At 32.8% G+C, this 24379-nt stretch overlaps 1 protein-coding gene across 2 annotated transcripts in view; it reads left to right on the top strand.

Moving 5' to 3' along the window:
* LOC147075677 (uncharacterized) overlaps positions 1-24379 on the top strand; it is a 367777-nt gene that overhangs the window by 148930 nt on the left and 194468 nt on the right. For both annotated transcript variants that reach the window (XM_085941997.1, XM_085941996.1), the window contains exon 3: positions 12546-12718. In XM_085941997.1, the coding sequence (XP_085798123.1) occupies positions 12563-12718 (156 nt within the window). In that variant the 5' untranslated portion in view covers positions 12546-12562. The remainder of the gene's footprint in view (positions 1-12545; positions 12719-24379) is intronic.

Here is a 24379-nt window from a genome sequence, read left to right as displayed (position 1 = left end):
TTACGAGTGCGACCCAGGTTTAGTCTTTCGGCATCTTCAGACACAATGCGCATTAAGAACAGTTGCAGAGCCTACCTATCCTTAATGTCCAGTTGACTTTCCCTTATAGCCCAATTGTTTTACATAGGTACGAAACGTATTTGATGTATACCTGCTTAATGCTTTATATGCGGTACCTACCACAATATATTGTACTTATCATAGTTTATTTAATGCAATCACTTTTGTGTGATGTAGCTACTGTATATGATAATGTGTCTCTTCTTCTTGGTCGTGCACTCATGGCTGAGGATCGTGACCATATTTGAATTTCGCCATCCTTTGAGCGACCAAGACTTTCAATCCTTCTCGATCTTCCGTTTCTCTCAGGGCAGCATGGATGGTGCCCCCAGTCAGCTCTTTCACTTGGTCGCTCTAGCGCGCAGATGCTTTTCCTCTGCTTCGCCTTCCTTGGAGGCCACCCAAAACTACCAGTTGTTTGGACCGCGCCTGACAATATGTCCAAAAAACTGCAGAATTCTTCTCAGACATATTGTCGAGAGCCGTTCCTTTATCCTTAGTCTCTGGATGATTGACTGGTTTGTCCTGTGCTCCGTCCAATAAATACGAAGCATTCGGCGCCAACACCACATCTCAAAGGCATCAATTGCCTTCCGTTCTCTTGCCTTCAGGGTCCGCGAATCGACTCCGTATAGAAATCTAGAGAAAACTAATGGTTTGCACAAGCATCATTTTTGTGGCAATCGAAATTCCCCGATCTTTCCATATAGTGATAAGGCGTGTCATCACATTTTTTGCAATCTGTGTGCGCCTTCTTAATTTCTTGATAATGTGTAAGTATATGGTAATGATAACATGAAGAAAAAAATCGACTACTTTTTGCATTCCTTCCATTCCATTGCCGCCCCTTGAAATTTACCGCTCTTGGGTAATGCAATAGCTGCGTACCCGTCACTGATACATTACTAAATACTTATAATATATTATATTTATAACTGGTCAATATTATAAATATATTATTTAATTATTAAATGATTGAAAATGAAATATATAATAGTTGGTTCAATTTTGTTTTTATAAAATATATTAATTTATTGACGTAGAAGAGGTTTTCCCTCTTAGAGCTTACCGCAACGGTGGCGGCATCTGTGAAAAGCTTTTGGTAACATGTCGCTAAAATAATATGAAAAGGTAGACACACAAGATCGCAAGCAACTATATCGGACTGAAATATGATTATTTAAATTTATTTTTCATTAAAGATCAACTAGATTTTAGTTGAGCGATAAAAAATTAAATTAAGAAATATTTTCTTGTAAAAACTGTTTAATCTGTATTATTAATTTTTTTTCAAAGTGACAACCAAAACTCTATTATAACTTTATTTTATCTCCCATCAATACTCACCTCATGACTGTATCCACCTGATTTTATATTAGTTAGCTATGCTTACATAGGTACTGTAGTCTAAAAGTTAGAGTTTATATTTATTTATATATATTATGTAATTATATATTTTGATCTTTTTAACACTAAATATTGCTCACGGGCGTATAAAAATTACATTAATTTGTAAATAGCAGTAGGAGGTTTGTATACTCAGCGTTCGAAATGGAAAAGCTTACGAACTGGAGCGCTTGATCATTTTTGAAGATATTTACATAGTTATAAAATTTTATGTGTACTGTATAAAAATGAGTGTGTTATATTTTCTATTGTGATATGCCATATTTAGCTCAGATGGTCGAGACTTAATTTTATCTATTTCGAGCTCTGGTACTATATAACTATGCAATATGTCACAAGACATGCATAAAAGTTATGTACGTATTATTGAAATAAACAAATAGTTTGACACATACTTTTTGAGATAAACCAAAACAGTTTATTATATTACATGTAACCAATGACATTATTAATGGACAACGTACTCAATACAGTAGCTAGCAAGTAAATTCGCACATGTATGGGTAGACGTCACGCAAATCCCATTATGCGATATCATGCATCGGGAATTTATAGCAATATCACTTTTATTGTAATGGCGTTAGAACGGTGTTTCTAGTGTCAATGTTCATTTGAGCGAACCCGTTCGAACCGAACCATTCGGCAGACCGACAAAAAGCATCGAGAATTTATAGCAATATCACCTTTATTGTAATGGCGTTAGAACGGTGTTTCTAGTGTCAATGTTCATTTGAGCGAACCCGTTCGAACCGAACCATTCGGCAGACCCGACAAAAAGCATCGGGAATTTATAGCAATATCACCTTTATTGTAATGGCGTTAGAACAGATTATGCCATTCGGCAGCCCGACAAATAAGTGAGTGTCATTTTTTTCCAGATGCTTCGTCCATATTAATGTCATTGCATGTAACTCATATTAGTTAAATGAAATGCGTGCACTCAGAAAAATAGTTTTGTACTTACCGAAGAAATAAAAACTTTACCGATAAACATATTGTTCTGTTACAAGATCAATCTTGTAGGAAATACTAGTGTCCTTCTGCTGCGACCCACCATCGAAAAACCTCGGCCGAACCTGAGTTATCATCCCAGCCGAAGCACTATCTGAAGATGATCTCGGCCGAGACTTGTCAGAGTTGACATGGGACATAAGTTTCCGGCGGGAGTGCCGACTCAATGTGGGGTCCGCGGTCGACGAATGGACGTATCTCACTCGTCGAATGAGATAACAGATCATCTGAAACAGAATTAAGTAAAGTGCTCAATTGTAATAATAATAATGAGTCCACCCTCTCTCTGGGTGATGCAGTACGGCTGTATCATCAGCGGCGATTTCCATGATGCAAACTTAGTCAGAGAGTCACTTTTCATTCATTGTTTGCCAAATTCATCAGCGATGAGTTTGGCCATATTTTCCTTGTTTGTCACTAATCTAAACTGGGATGGAGTGCTGAGTTCAAACCAGTCTTTGAGATTATTAAGACTCCAAAGACACCAAAGCCTTGCGTACTGGAAACCTTTACTCGAATTATAAAATGTAGTAGTTGATTTCAAAATGTATTCAAAAACACATTATACATTCACGACTCTGTCTTTTCAACTGATATAGACCACGCATCTGCCATGTAAATGTAGAACGTATGTAGAGTGATGTGAACAAAATAAAGGACATGTATATTTAAAATATGTGTATTTTGAAATCTGTGTATAAAAATCAATCATATGAGAAAAAATATACTGTATTTTACCACGTTTTTCTTAGCTCGTATTCTTGTTTGTCCGGTCTCGTCTATCAGTCTCAATTTATACAGTACAAATCTTACAATCGATTTTAACTAACTTACCGACTAGCTAGACATTTGAAACTTTTAGAATATATCAGAAAACGGTGCCAATACATTCTTTTAATACTTTTAGCTATCTTTAAGTAGAATTTAATTCATTTTCAGTTAATTCTGTTTTTTATGAAAAGTTATTTCGGAAGAAATCCGTAATCCAATCCACTGCTATTTGTGTTGTACCATTGTTAAGGGGGTGGTCCTAGCAACTAAATTATTAATATATACGTACGTTACTATGGAAATCAAAATAACATTTCAGTATTCTATACTTGTGTGTTTGTTGCAAAATAGCAAAAAAATGATTTGTTGACAATTGCCTTATTTGTTCTAAACTATTAATACATAGAATTGTCAAGTTTATATGATTCAACAGAAAAATTAAAACGTGGTAAGTATATAAAAAGTTCTTTTTATCTTGTAATTATTTAACACTTAATGGCATTTCATTGCGTAGACATTTTTTATGCATGGTGGGCTCCAAGCATCTGAGCATCTTTACGGTTCAAGAAATTTTGCACACCATCTCAAAGCTCAGAAAAACTATCTTGGACTAAGGTGGAAATGATGTGACAAAATATAGCAAGAAAAGCTTTACTGTCAACAAAAAGATTTTGATTTTTTTAAGTACAGAGTTGTAAAACAATATATAAATCTTTAACTGACTGAACTAATTTATAATACAGGTGTTATTGCGTAGTATGACTGTGATTTTCTATAAGATTTTAACGTGAAAGCACAGATTCGATATTGGTCTTTGCAACAACCATATACCTCGCTGTATTATTGATAAATTCTTTTAGACTTGCTTATATGCCTGATAGTCTAAAACGTTATGTAGGTGTATTTCTTGACGCATTTAATTCATCTGTGCGGCGCCCAGATGGATACGACGTGTCGTCTAGTTGCCATCATAAAAACATACGCACACCTTATATGTGACGTTGTCAATGATCTGTATTTAAGACTTTTATACCTCATACTGGGTGACTGGGTTTGACCAAAGATTGTCTATTTAGAAGGTTAAATAATAAATGTTATATTTACAATCAAAAGAGTATTATAAAATATAATCAGTATCACACAATAAAAGCTTTTACTTCTGGACCACCATGGTGAATCAGCGTTTTGCAATTTTTTCTTAGAAAAAGAAATAAAACTAAATATCAATATGTATGTGAATAATTTTCTTATAACATCTGACATGAAAGAGACGCTCTTTATCGGGCCTCGCCACAGGAGGGCGATCTTTATTAGTCTTTTCCTAACTCACTCTAGTCGGGTCTTTAGATCTCGGTCCATACAAATATTTAATATTGAATTTTTGCATCACCAATAAAGGCACCCATTCCGCATTATAAACATTTTTACTCGACGTTTCTGCATTGAAATCATAAAAGCTACAATGCAAACACTGGGGATCGGGATTATTGAATTGTGTTCGGTGATTGATTTCTTCCCTATCTATTTTTATTAATATTTAATTTAACATTAATTATTTGATTTTTTTTAAATTATTTGACATCTTGGCCGCTACCAAGAAGGTCTCTTAACAGATTTTATGTGAGCAATGAATGTTAATTATTCCTTCAAATTATTACATAGATGCTATGGATGTAAAACATACATATTAAAAAACAGCATTTGAATTTGCCAGAAACGAGATAAACACTAGTGACCTACGACGGGTGTTAATGATTTAAGACTAAAATATATATATCAAATATATTATATAACTCATATTCTATACATTTCTACTAACAAATAAATTATTAAAATAATAACAATATAAAAAGAACTTTTTATATACAACATTTTTAAATTTTCTGTTGAATTATTATGCTCAATATGCTCAAACTTGTACTTGATAGGAAGTAAATAAAAAACAAACAAACAAACAAATATAGAATACTAAAATGTCATTTTGACATTTCATTTTGATTTCCATAGTAACGCACGTATATATTAATAATTTAGTTGCTAAGACCACCCCCTTAGCAACCAATAATAGTTACTTTTTACGGATTTTTATGAAATAACTTTCCATACAAAACAGAATTAACTGAACATGAATTCAATTCTGCTTAAAGATGGCTAAAAGTATTAAAAGAATGCATTGGCATCGTGTTCTGATATATATTATTATTACGTACACTCTATGTGTCGTTAGTACGGAGTATTCTTGAGTATGGCTCCATCATCTGGAGTCCTTATGAAGATTCCTATAAGCTTGTTTTAGAGCGTGTTCAGAAAAAATTACTTCGTCATCTCTATTTTAAAGTTTATAATTATTTTCCTTTTGACACCTTCTCAAACGAGTCTTTTCCGACTAACTTTCTTCAAGGCATGCTCGCCTTTCATTCTCTTGAAGCTCGTATGTCACTTCTGCTGTTAAAGAATTTTTCCCTGCTCTCACGTGGTATCATTTTCAATCCCGATATTCTAGAAAATTTAAATTTTTACGCACCCGTCAATTACATGCGTGGTCGCAGCCATGACCTATTTTGGGTGAAAGCTGTTTCCTCATGTCAGGCTCACCAGGCACCAATAGCGAGGGCTGTGAGGTTGGTCAATGCACTCCCTAGAGATGTAGATATTTTTGGCGATCCATTATATATTCTGTTTTTTAAATTATATTTTATTGTTTAATTTGTACTTTTTGAATCATTGTTGTTTTTTTAAATTTTATTTCTTTTGTATAAAAATATTTTTTGCTCTCTTTTTTTCCTCCACTTTGTTTTTTCTGATTTTCCGAACTGATTACTTGTAATTTTTATTCTAAATGTCATGTTGTGAACGTCCTGAATTGATAATTTGTTATGTACTCAACGTGTCTTTTTCAAATAAATAAATATATAGAAGCTTCAAATGTCTAGCTAGTCGGAAAATTAGTTAAAAATTGATTGCAAGATTTGCACTGGATAAACAACCACTGGACAAACAAGAATACGAGCTAAGAAAAACGTGGTAAAATACATTTAGTAGATATGTAATACTTTATAGATTAACGAGGTATAGCAAGTTTTATAAAATGATAATGCATATTTATTCACATAAAGTTAGGAGAATAATGGTGTTTTACACCTACACTTTTTTAGTTGACAAAAATGTTCAAGCAAATCCTAAATTTCAAGTATTTCGGGATCAAAAAAATCGATTGGGATTACAATCGGTAGTAAAGCTACATATTTGAATGAAACACTATCTATTTTAAAATACGTAATGAAAATGTTGACCAACTATTGTAAAATTTATTGGCTTGCATTTTCCTCTATCACAAAATTATATATACTTATGTAGTTTTTGAAATGTTTGCTAGTAGTATTGAAATAAATTTATACAATTTCGTATTTTCCAAAATTTTTAAGTCTGAATTGACAATTGAGTTTACTGAGTTCCAAATCCAAATACATTAATTTGAAGGCAAATGATGACAAATTAAGATAGTATTAGTGACATTCACTTTACGCAATGAAAATATAGATTATTGATAAAATTAAAGATGAATATATACTGTTCGATGATTCCTTAAAAAAAGGGGAACATTTTGCAAAGCATGACATATAGTTATTTTATTGGAAGGTTTTAGAAGACATTCCGGCCATTTTAATGATTTCATTAATTATTAATAATTGTGAGAATAATACGTTTATATACGCCATGAAAGTAGTAAAAAATTACGATAAGATTAGGTCATGGCTCCCACAAGGGAGGGGGGCTGACAGGGCTCTATCCTAGGGGCCCGGGCTTAGGAGAGGCCCGTAAAAACAGTAAATTTACACATTAATTTTACCGCGTACACCATTTGAAAAACGCTACTCTAGAGCATCATACTGTCTTTATCCTTAGAGATAGGTAGGGGGGCCCGGTTCAGGATGTGGGGGGCATGGATTTGGTACTAACTTTATTTGAGAACTTTAGTCATTTTTAGTCATTTTACATGAGGCATTCTCCTAAATTATAGATTTCATCATCATGTTTCAAATATTTAACAAAATTTTGTAAATTTTCCGTACATCACATCCTTGGATGAGCTTTTTATATATTTTAATCCTTTCAACGCGGACAACACACCTGGTGTGCCATCATTACTTGGCCATTTCAACAAGTTAATAATATTATAGAAATATACCTTTTGAACCTCTATATATATCATTGTAACTATACTATTACAAAGGAAACAATCAATAAGTCATATCGTCACCTCAATACTACAACTAGATAACTTGATTCTCACTGTTTTTGAGATAGCTATTGAATATGAACAGAAGTTAATGGAAACTGTATTACCTACTTATGTGTTTGAAAATATTATATAACTTTAAAACCATAAATGCATTAAATAAATCTAGTAATATATCTACAATATTTTGTCATAAAATTGAATATTATTTAATTGTTCCCAATTAGACAAGCACAATTTTCCATTTTTAATTTAAAATAATAATTATAGCTTAGATTTATGCTAATCAAATAAAGTTTAAATTTCATTTTCCCAACAATGATCAAAACTGAGATATCTAGTTGTAGTATTGAGGTGACGATATAAAAGTCTACGAATATAATAATGTATGTTTTATTTTAAAAATATTCTTCGTACCTGAAGAAAGTATTATTTGTATTATGAAAGTCAAACTTTCATTTAAGATCTGTCTGGTTGGAATTACATTTATGATTATAAAAACTTTTTGTTTCACAATTGAAATACTTCAGTTTACTAAGAGTTTTTTTTACTATTCTCACACATGTCCAATAAAACACTGCACGACAAGTCAATTTGATATGCGGCCGTGTGCAGTATCGGGTTTTAGTTAACCTCCGCGGCTTACTACGGTGACAAACGTGACAGTAATTTATGAGGATAATCTCTTGTAGCAGGTCTTTCATCTTGTTCAGATACACACTTGCTTGCATACAATTGATATCCCCACGTTGGGCGCCATAAAAATGTCGTGGAAATAACTTAATTTTAATATATTTCCATAGATGGTCTACCGAAGTATCTATGGAGAAATGTAGATATATTATACAGTGGTTCTAAACCTCAGCCGTATTGTATTTTAGTGCCTAATTACTTAACAAATTTTATGTACGCCATTGTTATAACAAGCAGTGTAGCCAACTATTCATAAAAATATGCCAGATACGATAAGAAAATAAGCTAGATGACAGAAGAAAATGCTATGTTTTTCAAAGTTTTTACAAGAACAAAGATCAAAAAAGAATTTAGTATTTTACAACTAATATAATACCTAGGTCATACAATTTAAAAAATTAAGTGTATTAATTATAAGATAATAATATTGACAGGTGAACTGCCACCTGATATGTTTCCCTAGTAAAATATAAAGTACGTAAAACCAGATTGGTGATTTTCAAGAAAATTTGCTATAATATTCTAGCTGTATCATGAAAAGATTTAAGCTGATTAAAAACGTTAGATTTAACGCCATACGCTAATTTTGCAAGCTAGATGCTTATTTAAAAAATGCTAGATCTGGCAAGAAAAACACTAAGTTGGCAACGCTGATAACAAGCCTTTTTCTTGCTAATAATATTATTATATTATATATATATTATTTTATAACAGTCTTTTCTTATACTTTATTAGTTAAAATTTTATCGCAAAATATTGGAGATTCAAGTGTAATGTTCACTGAATAACAATCGAGTGACAGTTATGCAACCAAAAGTAAGATGATAGTTGCATAACCTGGAAAATAGTTAGAAGACTGTCGAAGAAATTTAAACTATGATTTTAATTAACTGTGTAAAAATAATTACAAGATAAAAAAACTTTTTATATAAGTACAACGTTTTCTGTTGAATTATTATGCTCAAACTTGTACTGGATATGAAGTAAATAAAAAACAAACAAACAAATATAGAATACTGAAATGTCATTTTGACATTTCATTTTGATTTACATAGTAACGCACGCATATATTAATAATTTAGTTGCAGGACCACCCCCTTAGCAACAAATAGTAGTCTTTTACTTTTTACAGATTTTTCTGAAATAACTTTCTATATAAAAACAGAATTAACTGAAAATGAATTTAATTCTGCATAAAGATGGCTAAAAGTATTAAAAGAATGCATTGGCATCGTGTTATGATATATTCTAAAAGTTTAAAATGTCTAGCTAGTCGGGAAGTTAGCTAAAAATCGATTGCAAGATTTGTACTGGACAAACAACCACCTGACAAACAAGAATACGAGCTAATAAAAACGTTGTAAAATATTAGGTAGGTATAGTTTTTTTTATAAAAAAGCTTTGAAACTAATATGAAAAAAAAAACGCTAGATTTAACGCTACTTGTCAGATGCATTTTTTTGCACGCTAGTGAAAACTACTAGAAGTGATAATAAAAAGGCTTGTTGTGTAGTTGTACATGTTACGGTGACCCACTGAATAAAATTACACTTGAATTTCGTGGAGAAATGGTTGAGAACACCGTTATGATTAATGGTCACAATTTTGGAAATGACTGGATACTACATCAGACAGATTAGAGTTGTAGGAAAATGGTATCATATTACTGTGTGAATCTTTCCAGTAATTATTTTATACTACATCGAAAATACCAAAGCTTTTGAATTTTTAAAATAAAACTAGGTGCCTACATTAGTGTAAATATATAAACTGCCTGTTAAAATATTATATACTTCATCCTTTAATTCATTCTGCAGACGTCTACTGCTTCTCCATGGCGTCCGGTTCTGTATCTACGACAGTAGCGGCTAATTACCACATTTAAATAACACGTTAATGATATCTAATGGCCAATTACTCCAAACGCGCCAGTCACCGTGTTAGCACTAACTTTAGGACTCAAAGGTATCATACCCGATAACAATTAAATGAAAATTACGATTGAAAGCAAACATTTTTTTCCATTAACATCAGCGGTTTTTATTTTATTTATTTATTCATTTTATTTATTTATAAAAAAGAGTATTACCGCATTACAGCTATTGGCCAATGCGCCATAATACATAATAAATACAAATATATAAAAATATCTTAATTACAAATAACAACTAATATAACAAGAAAGTGGAAAAGTGGGACAGCATGTGTAAATATTAAAGAAATATGATAATATATAAAATTATAAATTTAACCTATTTAATACGTCCACAAACATTATATAGTTAATAAAAAACAAATCAATCTTTATGGTGCCATCAAATAAGCTAATTGCGCGATACACAGCACCATGAAACATAACATCTGTTTTTAACTATACGATATTTATTTTATTATATTAACAATAAATCAATATACCTAACGTAGAAATTATTTTTATATGTAGTAGGTACCTACCTATATTCATTTTATATTTTGTCAGTAAATATTTTTTTAGTATTATCAGCCATTTAGCCATCCCTTCCTTATACGAATCCGGCAAACGAGGCCGGAAGAGATACACTTTTTATTTTCTGTATTGATGTAATAAAAAGAATAAAAATAATAAATGGTGACATGTAATGATGATTCATGCCTTTCAGATCCAGTGTCTGCAGTCATATAAGATAGGATAAGTATATGCTCAGAATATCAGACATTTCTTTTACCACGGGAAAACTCTGCTAAAAATCGCAGTCCTCAGTTCCCAATGAATATGACAAAATATTCATCAGAATCACCACCGCCTTGCGCTACAAAGAATTTTCCAGGGTTTTTGCAAGGCGGTTTCATAGGCCTTGGCCGAATTCAAATTAGCAATACCCGATGCGGGTAGAATAATAGTTTTCAATAAGGCATATTCTCTCAGCCGGCACAATTTTCATTTGACTAGCATCAAGTAGATTAGTTTGCGAAACCTCGATATTAAATGCGGGGTATCCATAAAGGCATCTAGGAAAAACAAAATCTGCAGCATAAATGTTTGAATGTATTGTGTACTAAAATATTCTTTTAGTTAGTTTATTTAGTTGATACCACAGTTTCGTGGTGTGAGTATAATACGTACACATACTGTCATTATTTGTATGTGTCGATGCCGATTGACCGTGTCTTATATTATTTATAATGCATTTATATTTATGCATTTACCTACCTATTATTGAATGATATATAATATATAGATTTCGACTAATATTCCGTACTGTCAGTTTATTGGAAAGCATTGTTTTAATGCGGAGTTGTATTCCGTTAAGCATCAATTACATTGAGCTTCTTTACGAGCTATTTGTTGGCGAATTTAAAAACGGTCGATTCAGCTACTGCGATTCGATGATTACACACAAAACTTTCCATCGCTGAGAAGCCACAAGCCAGCGACTATTTTGACAGAACGTAGTTCGTTTTTTTACCGGGAGGTTGCTACTGCGCTCTACTGCGCAGACGCAGTAAGACCATACGCCGGCGTGTAGCGTGTAAAGTTGGCCGGCTTTCAACTTTTCTCGTTAGAGTGTTTACAACCTGCTTTTTAGCTTGTTCGATGATTACACTGGGCGACTTTACAGGCAGATTGTAAATTCGCCAACAAACAGCTCGTAAAGAAGCTTAATGTAATTGACGCTTTATAATAAGAGTAAAAGGGATTTTTTGGTGGTATGAAATACTGGTTCGTAATATCTTACCCACCATCTAAAAAGTACTAGAGCCACCACTAATCTTCCACATCCAAATCATTTCGACAGTTCTTCTGATGCAATTCGTCCATCCAACTAATAAAATGTCTTCCAATACTTTTGTCGCATTCGAGGCTTACATTGAGCTATCTCTCTTCCCTTTAATGGCAGAACATCTATACGAAATACATAATATATAATATAAACGAAAACACATTTTTAATACTTTTAATTTATCACACAAATAAATTTTCAACATTTCGATATAGGTATATTAAATTTATCGGAGGAAATAAATTGTATTTTGATAATAAAACCAATTATATATTTTTTTAATAAAATTTACTATCGTGTCTCGGATGTAGTATGTAATTAAGCCATTACTTTCAACATCCTTTTTACATTTTCTGCCAGGTACTAAAATATATACATATTTTAAATGCTCAATAATTTTTATCGTTGCCATTTTTAATCTTTTATGACATTTTATTAATTAGACTGTAAAATATAAAACCAAAAGTAAATATATATTATTATGTATCTATATTTAAAAAAATATATATGTAAAACACAGTAAAAGAGATAAATGTCATCTTTAGACATTATTTGCATCTGTTTTATCGTATTTCAAGGTTATTTTTAATGTTTTTTTTTAGATGACCTAAAAGGTAGAATGGGCGCGGTGGACAGTGGAAATGAGACTCTTCTCTCGGACGACTCTCCCCCGCCCTCTATGAGCCTGCACTTCGACCGGCCGCCCAATAGGCCGCCCGACCTGCCACCAGACCTGCCGCCCAGGATACAGCCCTACAGTGGTGTACTTGGAAATGTAAGTTGTTCAAAATTTTTTAACGCAAATTGTGTCTGATCTGATCTGTGAATTTTCTACGCAGTTATTTTTGACAATAATTGACATTATTGACAAAAAGGGTCCAACTCCTACAGTCAAAAGGGTCTCGAGATAAATAAGTCAAAGACCAAACTAATAGAAATAAACCGTTCAAATAAGATACAGTGTCAAATATTGTACTAAACGCTATGTACTTCAGAGGAATGGTTTATTATTGTCTATAATTGAATATGGGAGTTGTGACTTTGAAGTTATTGGATGAATAAGAATGGTAGAATCTGCTATGTTAAGACTACATAGATAGAATTTAGAAGAGAAAGAATTTATCTAGTATGATTGGAAGTTCTATATATACATATTATTATATGAATTAATGATGAGTAAACATGGACAGTGTACAAGATAAAGAAAACTGTAGGAAAATTTTAAGACGTGGTGCTGGTGAAAGATTATCTGAAATTGCAATTACAAGGATCAAGTTGCATGCAAAGGCCAGAACAGACCTTCAACAATATTTATAAAGCGTTGACAATCTGAAGTGTTGATGGATGAAGATAACGTGAAAATTGTTCGACTTTCTGGAGTAGCCAGGTTCACAGGATTCTGTCTACCAATTTCTCAGGAAAGAAATTCAGGAAGGCATGAAAGAGGATCGACGTGGGTAATGTAGCTATGACGGTCAGTGGAGGTCAGTGAGTATAACAATAATTACTATAAAGAATATCATATTACAACTGTAATGCGTTAAAAATGACGTTCTAAATCGGCGTAAAATAATATAACCACATCAATTAAACTAAACCTCGCAATTTGACTGAAATGACATTTATTAATCTCACCAATAAACAATGTTATCCATTTAAAATACAGTTAAATTATGATTTATCATAGACACCATTATCTTTTAAGCTGTCAAAGTTGTCTGCGAAAAGAAAACAAAACAACACAATCGTTATTAACTATGTACAAGCTACTTCCGCTCGGCCGTCCATTTTCCGGACCTAGCTGGGAATGTGTACAGAGCGATTTTGTTTTGCAACGGCAGTTGATCGTCGTGATGCCTACGGGCGCTTTTTAAATATAGGCGAACCATCGTGAGATCTTGTACACACTGTTCTAAAGACCATATCGAACCAGATGGTCAAATTTAAACAAATCCGACTTGAAAATGAAAGAATTGCTTAGGTTATATGTATATAGTAATATATGGGTACAAATTAATTATTGCACCAAAATTCAAAATAATATATATTATTTTCTGGAGGTCAACTCGTGAATAATCAATATGTATCTGCCTTGCGTTATATAACTGTTACTAATCGACGATCGTCTACAGATGGCCGATGGAGAACAACATGTAATTTATAACATAACATTAATCGTTATCTAATTGTTTCAACATTACTGAATATAATTTACTAATTAATTATTAATTGTATAATGCACGCATTAATACAGGTATATTTTGAAAAAAAAAACCAGTAAGTAGCTAGTAGCCACTTTATTATTTTTTAATAAATGCATTTAAAATAATATTATTTTATGGTATAAATAAATGTACCTACATGATTATTCGTATGGTGAGAAAAAAAGGACACCATAATGGCAAAAATATCTTATCTACATATCTCAATATTTACAGATTGTTCAGGATTAGGTGAGGTTAGGTTTGATATAATATAGTAATATATTTCTGATGTAAGGTTTATAATTTTTTTTAAGTGGTTTTAAGGTTATCATCTTTCGTACAAAAGGGCAATTTTGTTTTATGATTTTATTTTACATAAAGAAAAAAATATGGTTCTATACATTTATCCTGGATACAGCGGCAAACACATTTTGAAAATAGCCGATATACTGGATTATTTGTTAGTTTGGGTTAGTTTAGGTTAGGTTAAGTTTGGTTAGGTTAGGTTATCCTAACAAATAATCCAGTATATCGGCTATTTTCAAAATGTGTTTGCCGCTGTATCCAGGATGACCGACTTGTACCAAAAAAAATTTTTTTTTTATCACAGTTTTCATAGTAGCTACAGTTTTCAAACTAGCTAAGTAAAAATACATTATTTCTGATAAAATAATTCATAATAATTGTAGGAAAATCAAATGATCGCCTCCAATTACCTTATTTCGCATAATCAAATACGAAATTTTAATTGATACTAGAATCGCATCGTCGCATGTGATATAGCCGTTGCAATTGCGTGAAGATCTCGGCTGAAGATTCTATGAAGACCATAGAGGATGTATGTCAGTGAGCATAGATAGCCCGCAGTTTTGTAATAAGTGGCGCCATCTCATTTGCACATTTTTTGTTGTTCGGTTTTAATTAATCTGTCACATTTATTTTAATCACGTGAAATGAATAACACGAACTACTCTATAATCATAAATTATAGCACACAAGATATTAACGAGCAGTATTAATTCTTCTTTCAAAATAAAGAGGCTCACTTTGTACAATTCATTTCTTTATATAGGCGTCATTATCATAGTAATAAAGCAACCGTGGTGGATTAACCTATTGAACGAGACCCCCTTTAATTTCGTGTCCGGAAACTTGTACGTATGCAGCTTGCCGTATCACAATCTACCGTGAAATATATGGCCGTATATTAAAGACCGTCCAACCTCTTTGGGTCGTATAGTACTGACATAAAATGCATGTCTAAATAAAGCACGGTCCTTGTCGGTGTATACTTTACAGGAAGCCTGCTGTAAACAAATTTTGAAAAAAGCCGATATACTGGAGTATTTATTAGGTTAGGTTAAATTATGTTTTCATTCTTGAATTCGTGAATTTTGCCAAAATCAGCTATGAAAATTGAATAAACGTTCATATTGAATTTAATAAAATTCGAGACCGTATAGTAGGTATACGGTTATCTCTTTCCGATAAGAAAGCTCACGGAAAACTGTGTCACGGTGAAATGTTTTACGTACAATTTACATGTAACCCTTTAAATTACCCAGTGACGTCCCGTGGTGTAGTCAGGCCATGCGTTTCTTAGGGGCGGCAAATTAAGGAATGAATACGATTATTGCAACCTTTGAAAGCGGTGGCGATTTTTCATGAAGCTGAAGATGCGGTTGCTTCGTTAGAAAGTACCGACATCTTGGTTTAAAAATTTAAGGGGTCCTCCAAACCTGTCAGCGTCTCAGACCTTTACTTGCCTATCCACCGATGTTTGGGAGTAGGTTTCGTATAAATGTGCCAATCGACGGTAGATGATAATATGTATGCGTGTTTTCATGATTTCTGTTGCATTTATCTATTTAAGATATTAACATGGATAAGTATAGAATGGCATTCTATAGTTATCTTAGAATGGCATCCTAAGTTTGCCTAAGGGCAGCACTTTATATAGGGGCGTCACTGTCGTAAGATATTGATAATTACCTTAGGAATCGAGGGCATCCGTTGTTTGTTCTCCCAAGCTGCAGAATTAACCTGCCATTAGTGATGCCAAATGGGTGAGCAATAACCATGTTTAATAAAATCGCTTCGGATATTGATATATTCCACTTACGTGAAGGTGAATTTAGGTGGACGTTGTTTTATGAATTTTTAAGATATGGTCTATCGATAGTTCACTCTGTGTGCTTCCATCTACTTTTATGTATGTTGCTTTCTTTTCTTATTTTGTTTCTTATTTTATTACTTATTGTATTATTAAGTCACATTTCTTTGTATTTTTATTTTAAAAATTGTTAAAACTTATTTTCTTTCATGTCGTGAACGCTTTAAATTTGTAATTTGTTATGTTCATTATTTATGTAAAATAAATTTGATTTTATTTGATTAGTTTTTGGCAAGCCTGAACAAAAACTAACCATAAGTGCAAGTGAGAAAATATTATTGTATATAATCTCTATACTATGAGTAAGAAAGAAGATGTTATATGAATAATCGACAATCATGTTTTCTCTTGCATTGGGGGTTAATGCTTTGTATGCATACGAGATCACTCGTATTAATTTTAATGGTGTCGTTTAGATGTCAAATACCTACACTCCATCCTATCTGGATTATTTGCTATTATAAAAGAGTTAGTATTAGTTGTCTCAATAACATAACTAAGTACTTACTTTTTAGGCTTACTACTTAGTGGTGACATTAATATGTTTGCCCTTAACCGGAGTATAGAGGCCTCTATACAGTTGGAGCTATAAGTATATTTTTTTAGAAGAATAGTTTTTAGCCATTCGCTCAATCCATTAGGTCCTTGCTGGATCATATGGGTACATATTGAAAAATAAACAACATGGATTTATTGACCAACCACGGTTCAAACCCGCAACCTACAGTTTTGTATTCATTCAATTATGACCACTCTACGCATTAGGCCAACGTGAGAACCTATACATCATTTGGAATAACTACCGCACTGTATCTTGATGATGCTACAGAATTCATAGCTGTTATGTTTTACACTCGATTAATCTACAATCATTAAATAATGTATTATTATAAATCTTTTATTTTACCCACGTGATTAATAGATTGCAACATTAAGAAAAACCATAATTTCCGGTCGGTCGATCAGTTGATAGTTAAGCATGTTCAACCTCTTTCTCATGGACTCTAAAAATAATAAATTATGACTCGGCAGATTACGTTATTGGCTATCGAATGACAGAGCTAAATGTTCACGATTTCGCGAACGAGGGCATTTTTGAGATGAATCAAGTAATATACGGCCGTTATAGATGAGGGGTAAGATAAGAAGCACTGCAGTGACGTAGATATAGAAGAATTAATATTTAAGTTTTTTGAAAATAAATACTAATTCATGGTCTATTCCAAAATGATTGAACTAGGTACTACATAGTGAGAATGGCAGATCACTTTAGCGAGCTTCTTCTTCTTACTTAATCCATGGTCGCTCATTAGCTCTACACGGTACCTCCAAAAATTCTGTTACTCACACAGTCTTCTTGCGTCTTCCCAGAGCATGCTGGAACTCCACAACTCCGCCGTATGCACCCTCTAACGCAGGGGTAGTCAACCTTTTTATACCTACCGCCAACTTGTTAGTAGTAAAATTTTCTAACCACCCACCGGTTCCACAGTAATGTAAGTAAACTTTACTTTATAAAATTTATAAAGCAAAGCTACAGAAGGTTAAAGCATATAATAATAATTACTTATCAAATACTATGTCAAACTTTCGCTAAGTTTATAATAACTTACTGTAATTAAATCTATCTTTTCCATACATACAAGCATGAAGTTTCCTCTTTTGGAAATATTCATTTTCTGAAAACATATGTATTGAAAATATTTTTAAAACCCCTACCGCCCACCATGAAAGCTGGAACGCCCACTAGTGGGCGGTAGGGACCAGGTTGACTACCCCTGCTCTAACGTATGATATTCAGCGGTCTTCCGGGACGAAGGGAATACGGTTAGGCTGAAGAATATAAACATAACATACGTAGCATATGGTCGATTTAGTTTCAACATCATTTCTTCACCTTCAAAGTGATGATGCATTTTCCAATTGCTTATCTCCTTGCTACTCGTAAATTATAAGCAGTAAAAACTCAGTATTCTCTACAAGGATGATATACGGTTACTCTGAACCTTCGTAATGTGCAATGATTCGCTAACGTAAATAGCACCGTCAGAATTAGAACTGGCAGCACTTGGTTTAAACTGAGTATAGCCGTGAGTGTCAGACATTCCGCATCAAGATGAATATTGCTCCAGACATTCAAAATCGGATAGCAATCTCTTTTTTCAATAGTATTTAAAGCTGTCGACACTCTCAATGTTTTTCTATCGTAATCTGGGGGATGTCTGGATCGACGAGATTATTATTTATGAAAAGAACGCCACTGCTGTTGTCCGTGACTCTCTTCTCCAAAAGGTCTTCTGATTTGAATCTTTTGTTTTGAGCCAATTTAAAATGTTTGTTCCTACAGACGCAATTAACGGTACACCACTGTATAAGAATAAATGATGTTTTCGAGGGATAAAAACAAAATAAACTTATGTTATGAAATTTTCTTAATTTTTCCTTAATTTATGTTCTTTCATTTCAGGTGGTTAAAACGGGTCCCAATTGTTATAACAATATGTTGACTGAATACTTATTTTATAAATTTAATATATATTATAGTCCTACACTGTCATAATTCATAATTGTATTAATATTTAATATGTTGTGTAAAATAATTATTATTGTTGAATTGCATAGTGCTTGTTTTGGGTACTTCCTGAATATTCTGCAATATAAAACCGTAACCAAAAAATATTATTACCAAATAATAATTCTACCGTTATCACAATGTTTTACTTATTAATTATTTAATTAATGTGATAAAAATTAACTAGATATGCTCAAAAATATATCTGTGTTGTTTTGGTAAAAATGTAGTAAGTGGAAAAGTTTTCATTATAATCAAGCAGCTTGGCATAAAAATGCAAACATACTGAATAAAAGCAAATTTTTTTCAACATGCTACTTATAGCAATAACTTTTAATTTTTGAAAAGAACCACGTCTTACAGCATTTTTCTTGAAAGATAACTATATTGTCAATATCCCGGTTTCTAAAGCAATTATAGTTTGTCAATTTATGGCTACGGCCGTATGTTGTAGCTTAACCACTGGGGAATGACAAAAGAAATGGCGTATTTCAAAAAAACACTACCTTATTCTTAGGTCAATAATTATTATAAAGCAATCATTATTCGTATGATGTTTATCACACTTGAATGGTCAAAGACATAGCTTATAATAAGTATCTTTAGAATCATCTCCAAATGTGTTAATATTGCCGATTTTTTGAATAATAGAATGCCTAATTCTTGTCAAATTTGGGATCACAGAGATAATCAATATAATTTTTTATCGTAATAATTTTACTAAAATTATCTCGTCATAAATTATACTAATGGTTTTATAAATGCGATTAAAAATTGGAAAAAAGGATAATAAGGCTTCAAAATTATATAAATAGATTATCTACAACGTTTAAGGAGTGTCCAGGATCATGGTTTGAAAATACAATAAAAACTCAATTTTGACCTACGACGAGCACGTGGGCCGTTAATATCATTTGGAAATTATTAACATTTGGTTTTACTTATTAAAAAATAAGAATATTTATATGTTTTAATATTACAGCAGGCTATGTACTGTAGTGAAACAGTATTTCAGTATTATAAGTGAAACAATCACATAAACACCCAGGTTTCACATAAATATATTGTGATTTCACATAGTCGATCTCGGAGCCCCCGGATGAGCCGCCAAAAAAATATACATTTACTGCATAATATATACATACTAAATACACAATTTTCTTATACGTTTATATGAAAGATATCATTTTGATTCCGTTGTGCCTTATAATAATAAGATGTTATTTAATTTAGTTATTGCTTATGTCGTTGAAGGAAATTCTAGCAAAACAGTATACATATTTTACAACGTTTTTATTAGCTCTTATTCTTGTTTGTCCAGTACAGATTTTTTTCTTATGTGTACAGTACAAATTTTTTCTTGTTTGTCCAAGATTTGTATTGGACGATTGAAGATTTTTAACTAACTTCCCGACCAGCTAGACATTTTAAACTTTTAGAATTTATCAGAACACGACGACAGTGCATTCTTTTAATACTTTTGGCCATCTTTTAGCAGAATTGAATTCATTTTCAGTTAATTCTGTGTTATATTTTTCGGTGAAAATTCGTTAAAAGTAATATTTACTACTCACTATTTCTTACTAAGTTTGCTATTGTTACTACTATTGGTTGCTAAGTGGGTCCTAGCAAATAAATTATTAATATATAGGTACGTGCGTTACTATGGATATCAATATGAACTGTCAAAATGACATTTCTGTATTCTACTCTATTTATTCAGTATTTCTATCAAGTACAACAAAAAGTTTTTATTAATACATAGAATTGTCAAGTTTATATGATTCAACAGAAAATTTAAAAACGTGGTGTATAAAAAGTTCTTTTTATCTTGTAATTATTTATCTAATAAACTACTTACTATGTCATGTTATTATGAACATTGTAAATTCATTATTGTTCTTTACAAAAAGTTTTAAAAGAATCAACATAACAATGTAAGTAGGTATATATACGGTGTTTAATGTTTATTGTATTGAGCAACCGTTGAAACGAATAATACGAGTCTTTATATTTACGAATACGGATATCGACATGTTATTGTTTTCCAAATCTGCTTATAAGGCAAGAAAACATTAAACATATTCGACAATATGTTTTGCAATAAACCTCTTGTTAAGAAATAAGTTATTGTCTATGGTGCATCTGCTCGTTTAATTCACCAAATATGTACATGACGCGCGGTAATACACAGTTCTATTATACTCATTCATATTAATATTTTCGAATCATTTGTAATCAGTAACCCACTGAGTTTTGAAAAAAAATATAAGAATACATTATTATGTATAAAGAGAAGACCTTCTAAAATCGTTCTTTCTTTTGTAATTAGATTCATTAATAATTATTAGACCTATTGCACTACAAAGCTGTGGGTCACGTGGTCAAAGCAAGGGCCAGGTATATTCGATGTACCTATAATGTTTTAAAGAATATTATGTGTTTGTATCTATCTAGTCATAGTTAATCTTTAAACAAGCCAAGTACAAAATTTTGGCGCCAAAACTTGGTGGGTTTCTTGTGGTTTTGTCAAAATCAAAAATGCAGTTAACTAGATTTAACTAGGTTTTTATTTTCATTTTTTATGACATAAAGAAATAAATTGAGACAATCGTAAAAAAAACAGCTATTTGGTGATAAGTTGTGTTAATCATTCACTAATATCTACTATTTTTGTTATCAAGCGTTATCAAGAGCACGACAATCCTTGATGGGTCCTGCATTGGTCCAATATCTCTCTTTACCTGTCGATAGTCAAAGATAACTACAAGTCATCGGTAGCTTCATTCAGTTAGCAAAATTTTAACTTGTATTTTCTCTACTTGTGCCTTATGCGTCAATTACATTGAGCTGCTTTACGAGCTGTTTGTTTGCGAATTTAAAAGCTTGCGATTCAGCTACTGCGATTGTGATGATGACACACAAAACTTTCCATTCACTGAGAAGCCAACAAGCTAGCGACTATTTTGACAGAACGTAGTTCGTTTTTTACCGGGAGGTCGCTACTACGCTCTACTGCGCAGACGCCGGCGCGTAGCGTGTAAAGTTGACCGGTTTTCAACTTTTCTCGGTAGATTGTTTACAATCTGCTTGTTAGCTTGCTCGATGATAACACTGGGCGACTTTACAGGCAGATTGTAAATTCGCCAACAAGCAGCTCAATGTCATTGACGCTTTACTGGATTGCTCAACATGCGATGTACGTGTCAATGAAGACTCCTAATTTTATTATTATACTTAACAGTGTTTGTTTATTTACTATGTGCCCTTTTCTAAACAACTGTCAGTGCAAATAAGATAATCTTGTTTTACTTCTAATGACACCTAGCGACACATTTCGCCCAAAATATCAACTATAACTTACGCTAATGCTTCAATGGGATGGACATGTATGTACTAAGCTTAAAGACAGTCATTAGTTTCACGGAAGAAATCGAGATCAGAAATTTACAACACGCGTTAAAAAAAAAAAATTATTTTATTTGCCCGAAAGGAAAAAAGTAAATACAAAACCAAAACACGTTCTTGCGGGGCAAGTGAGGAGTTGAGATGCAGAACCGAAAATGCAACAATATAAATTTGCATTTACAGGTAAGCCAGCGCCCGGAATTGGGTCGTATTCCTTTATGTTTATAGTACCTACCACAACATTGAAAAGATGTTTTTAAAACTTTAAGGTACAATATTATAATTATTGTAAATTACGTAATATAATTTGTCTCAATTCTATAATTCATGTTATTGTTATTATTTTTCTAAATACATCACCCAGTAGTAAAGCAAAGGACAAGCGAACCTGGTCGCCAGGTTCCAGGACCAGCGACAAGGTCCCCGGGCGTAAAAATTGAGTTTTAGGGTACATTTTGATATATTTGTCATAAAAGATCTTTCAGGAAAGACGTATTTTATAAAATATGGATTATAACACAGTAAAAGATTTTATAAATAATATTCTTCATAAAATATATTTGATACCTAGAAGAGGAGAGTTACATGCATAAACGAAAATGAAATGACAATAATTAATTGTTAAACTCTTCAAATTAGCGACGTCACGTATTATGGCCTTATATTAAAATTTTGTTTTCTGATAATTTTTTTTTAATTGGAAAGAGTCCCAAAAATATGCAAACGACACAATATAAATGAATAGTTATTATAAACTTTAATTAATTTATTGATTACTCTATCAGTGTTTTAATTTAATACAATTGAATACTGGACAAAGTATTCCCAGTAAATATTAAGTAGGTAATCTAGTGGCAACACAGCTTAACGTTTCGCCGCTAACTTCATTCATATTATGGATCAATTCTGACACTTACCTTACAATAAGTAGGTAATATTTTTGCAATGTGGCGTACCTTCTTGAATGCAGAATGCTTCCAGTTACATAATGTCATGCCAAAAGAAGCTGTAACTTTTGGGCTATATATATTTAGATATGTGTCGTAATCTTACACAAATCCATCATAACTATAAGTTGGTAACAGTGCGTTGTTTGTGAAATCTTTAGTGAACCTATTAAAGTCTATAGACATTCGGGAGCATTGTATCCAGAATATAGGTCCTGCGTAAACCCTAATGTACGTCTTTTGTAAGTGTACGATTCCCTTTTTTAATCTACAAAATCGTTTAATCCCATCCTATGGCGATATCCACCATTTTGGATTTTGCGAGTTCACTGCGTTAATCGCATATCCCATGTGGCGTTTAGCCGGTTCTCACATCTAAACTCGCCTCGTCTGCCGCACAGCCATACATCAAACCTTCCAATAACGTTGATCTGGTGTTGCATATGAGACCGCGCACATCTACCTAATGACAGTCGTACGTAACCTTCAAAACGTATAGATATTTGGATCCGGCGATCGTTGAGCCGGTATAGGAATTACCAATTTGTAGATGTTCGTATGTGTCCTGTCGTCTTTGACTCGCAGCCCGAAAAGGATGCAACTTCGATTGCAACAGTAGATTTTTTTTTCAAACTAAACAGTCGCATTCGACCTATCTGCGGAGCTCCATTTGACAACGTGTGTTTTATGAATAACGATGACGTCACATTGAGACGGCTCGCACATCACAATTCGCCTTGTGTGCCTGACGGCCATAAATCAAATTTTCTGAGACCGCCGATGAATGTTGCATGCTACAACCTCGCACATCTGCCCAGCGGCAAACGTCAAACGCGAAAAAGGAGAGTCTCTCGTCTGCAATTTTTATTGTGTTGATTATATGAACAAACGTCAAACGCGGTGACCAGCGATGAGCGAGCAATGACAGTGTAGACAGAGACAGAAACAGAAATGGCCGATGGCCGCAGGCTGTGCGCTTGCGCGGAGTCGACTTTATTTAGATACAACATGCAGGCTGTAGCAAATGCGACATGTTGCATCTGCGGATCGTCTCGCGTCGCAGTTGCATCGGCCAATCTGCGAAGCTCCATTTGATAACGTTTGTTTCTTGGTTTACGATGACGTCACATCG

This window comes from Rhyacophila brunnea, unplaced genomic scaffold (assembly GCF_057557595.1).
Source record: "Rhyacophila brunnea isolate RB1 unplaced genomic scaffold, BYU_Rbru_1.0 scaffold_14, whole genome shotgun sequence".
Lineage (NCBI taxonomy): Eukaryota > Metazoa > Arthropoda > Insecta > Trichoptera > Rhyacophilidae > Rhyacophila > Rhyacophila brunnea.
The sequence above is the reverse complement of the archived record's forward strand: the minus strand, read 5'-3'. Positions and strand labels throughout refer to the sequence as shown.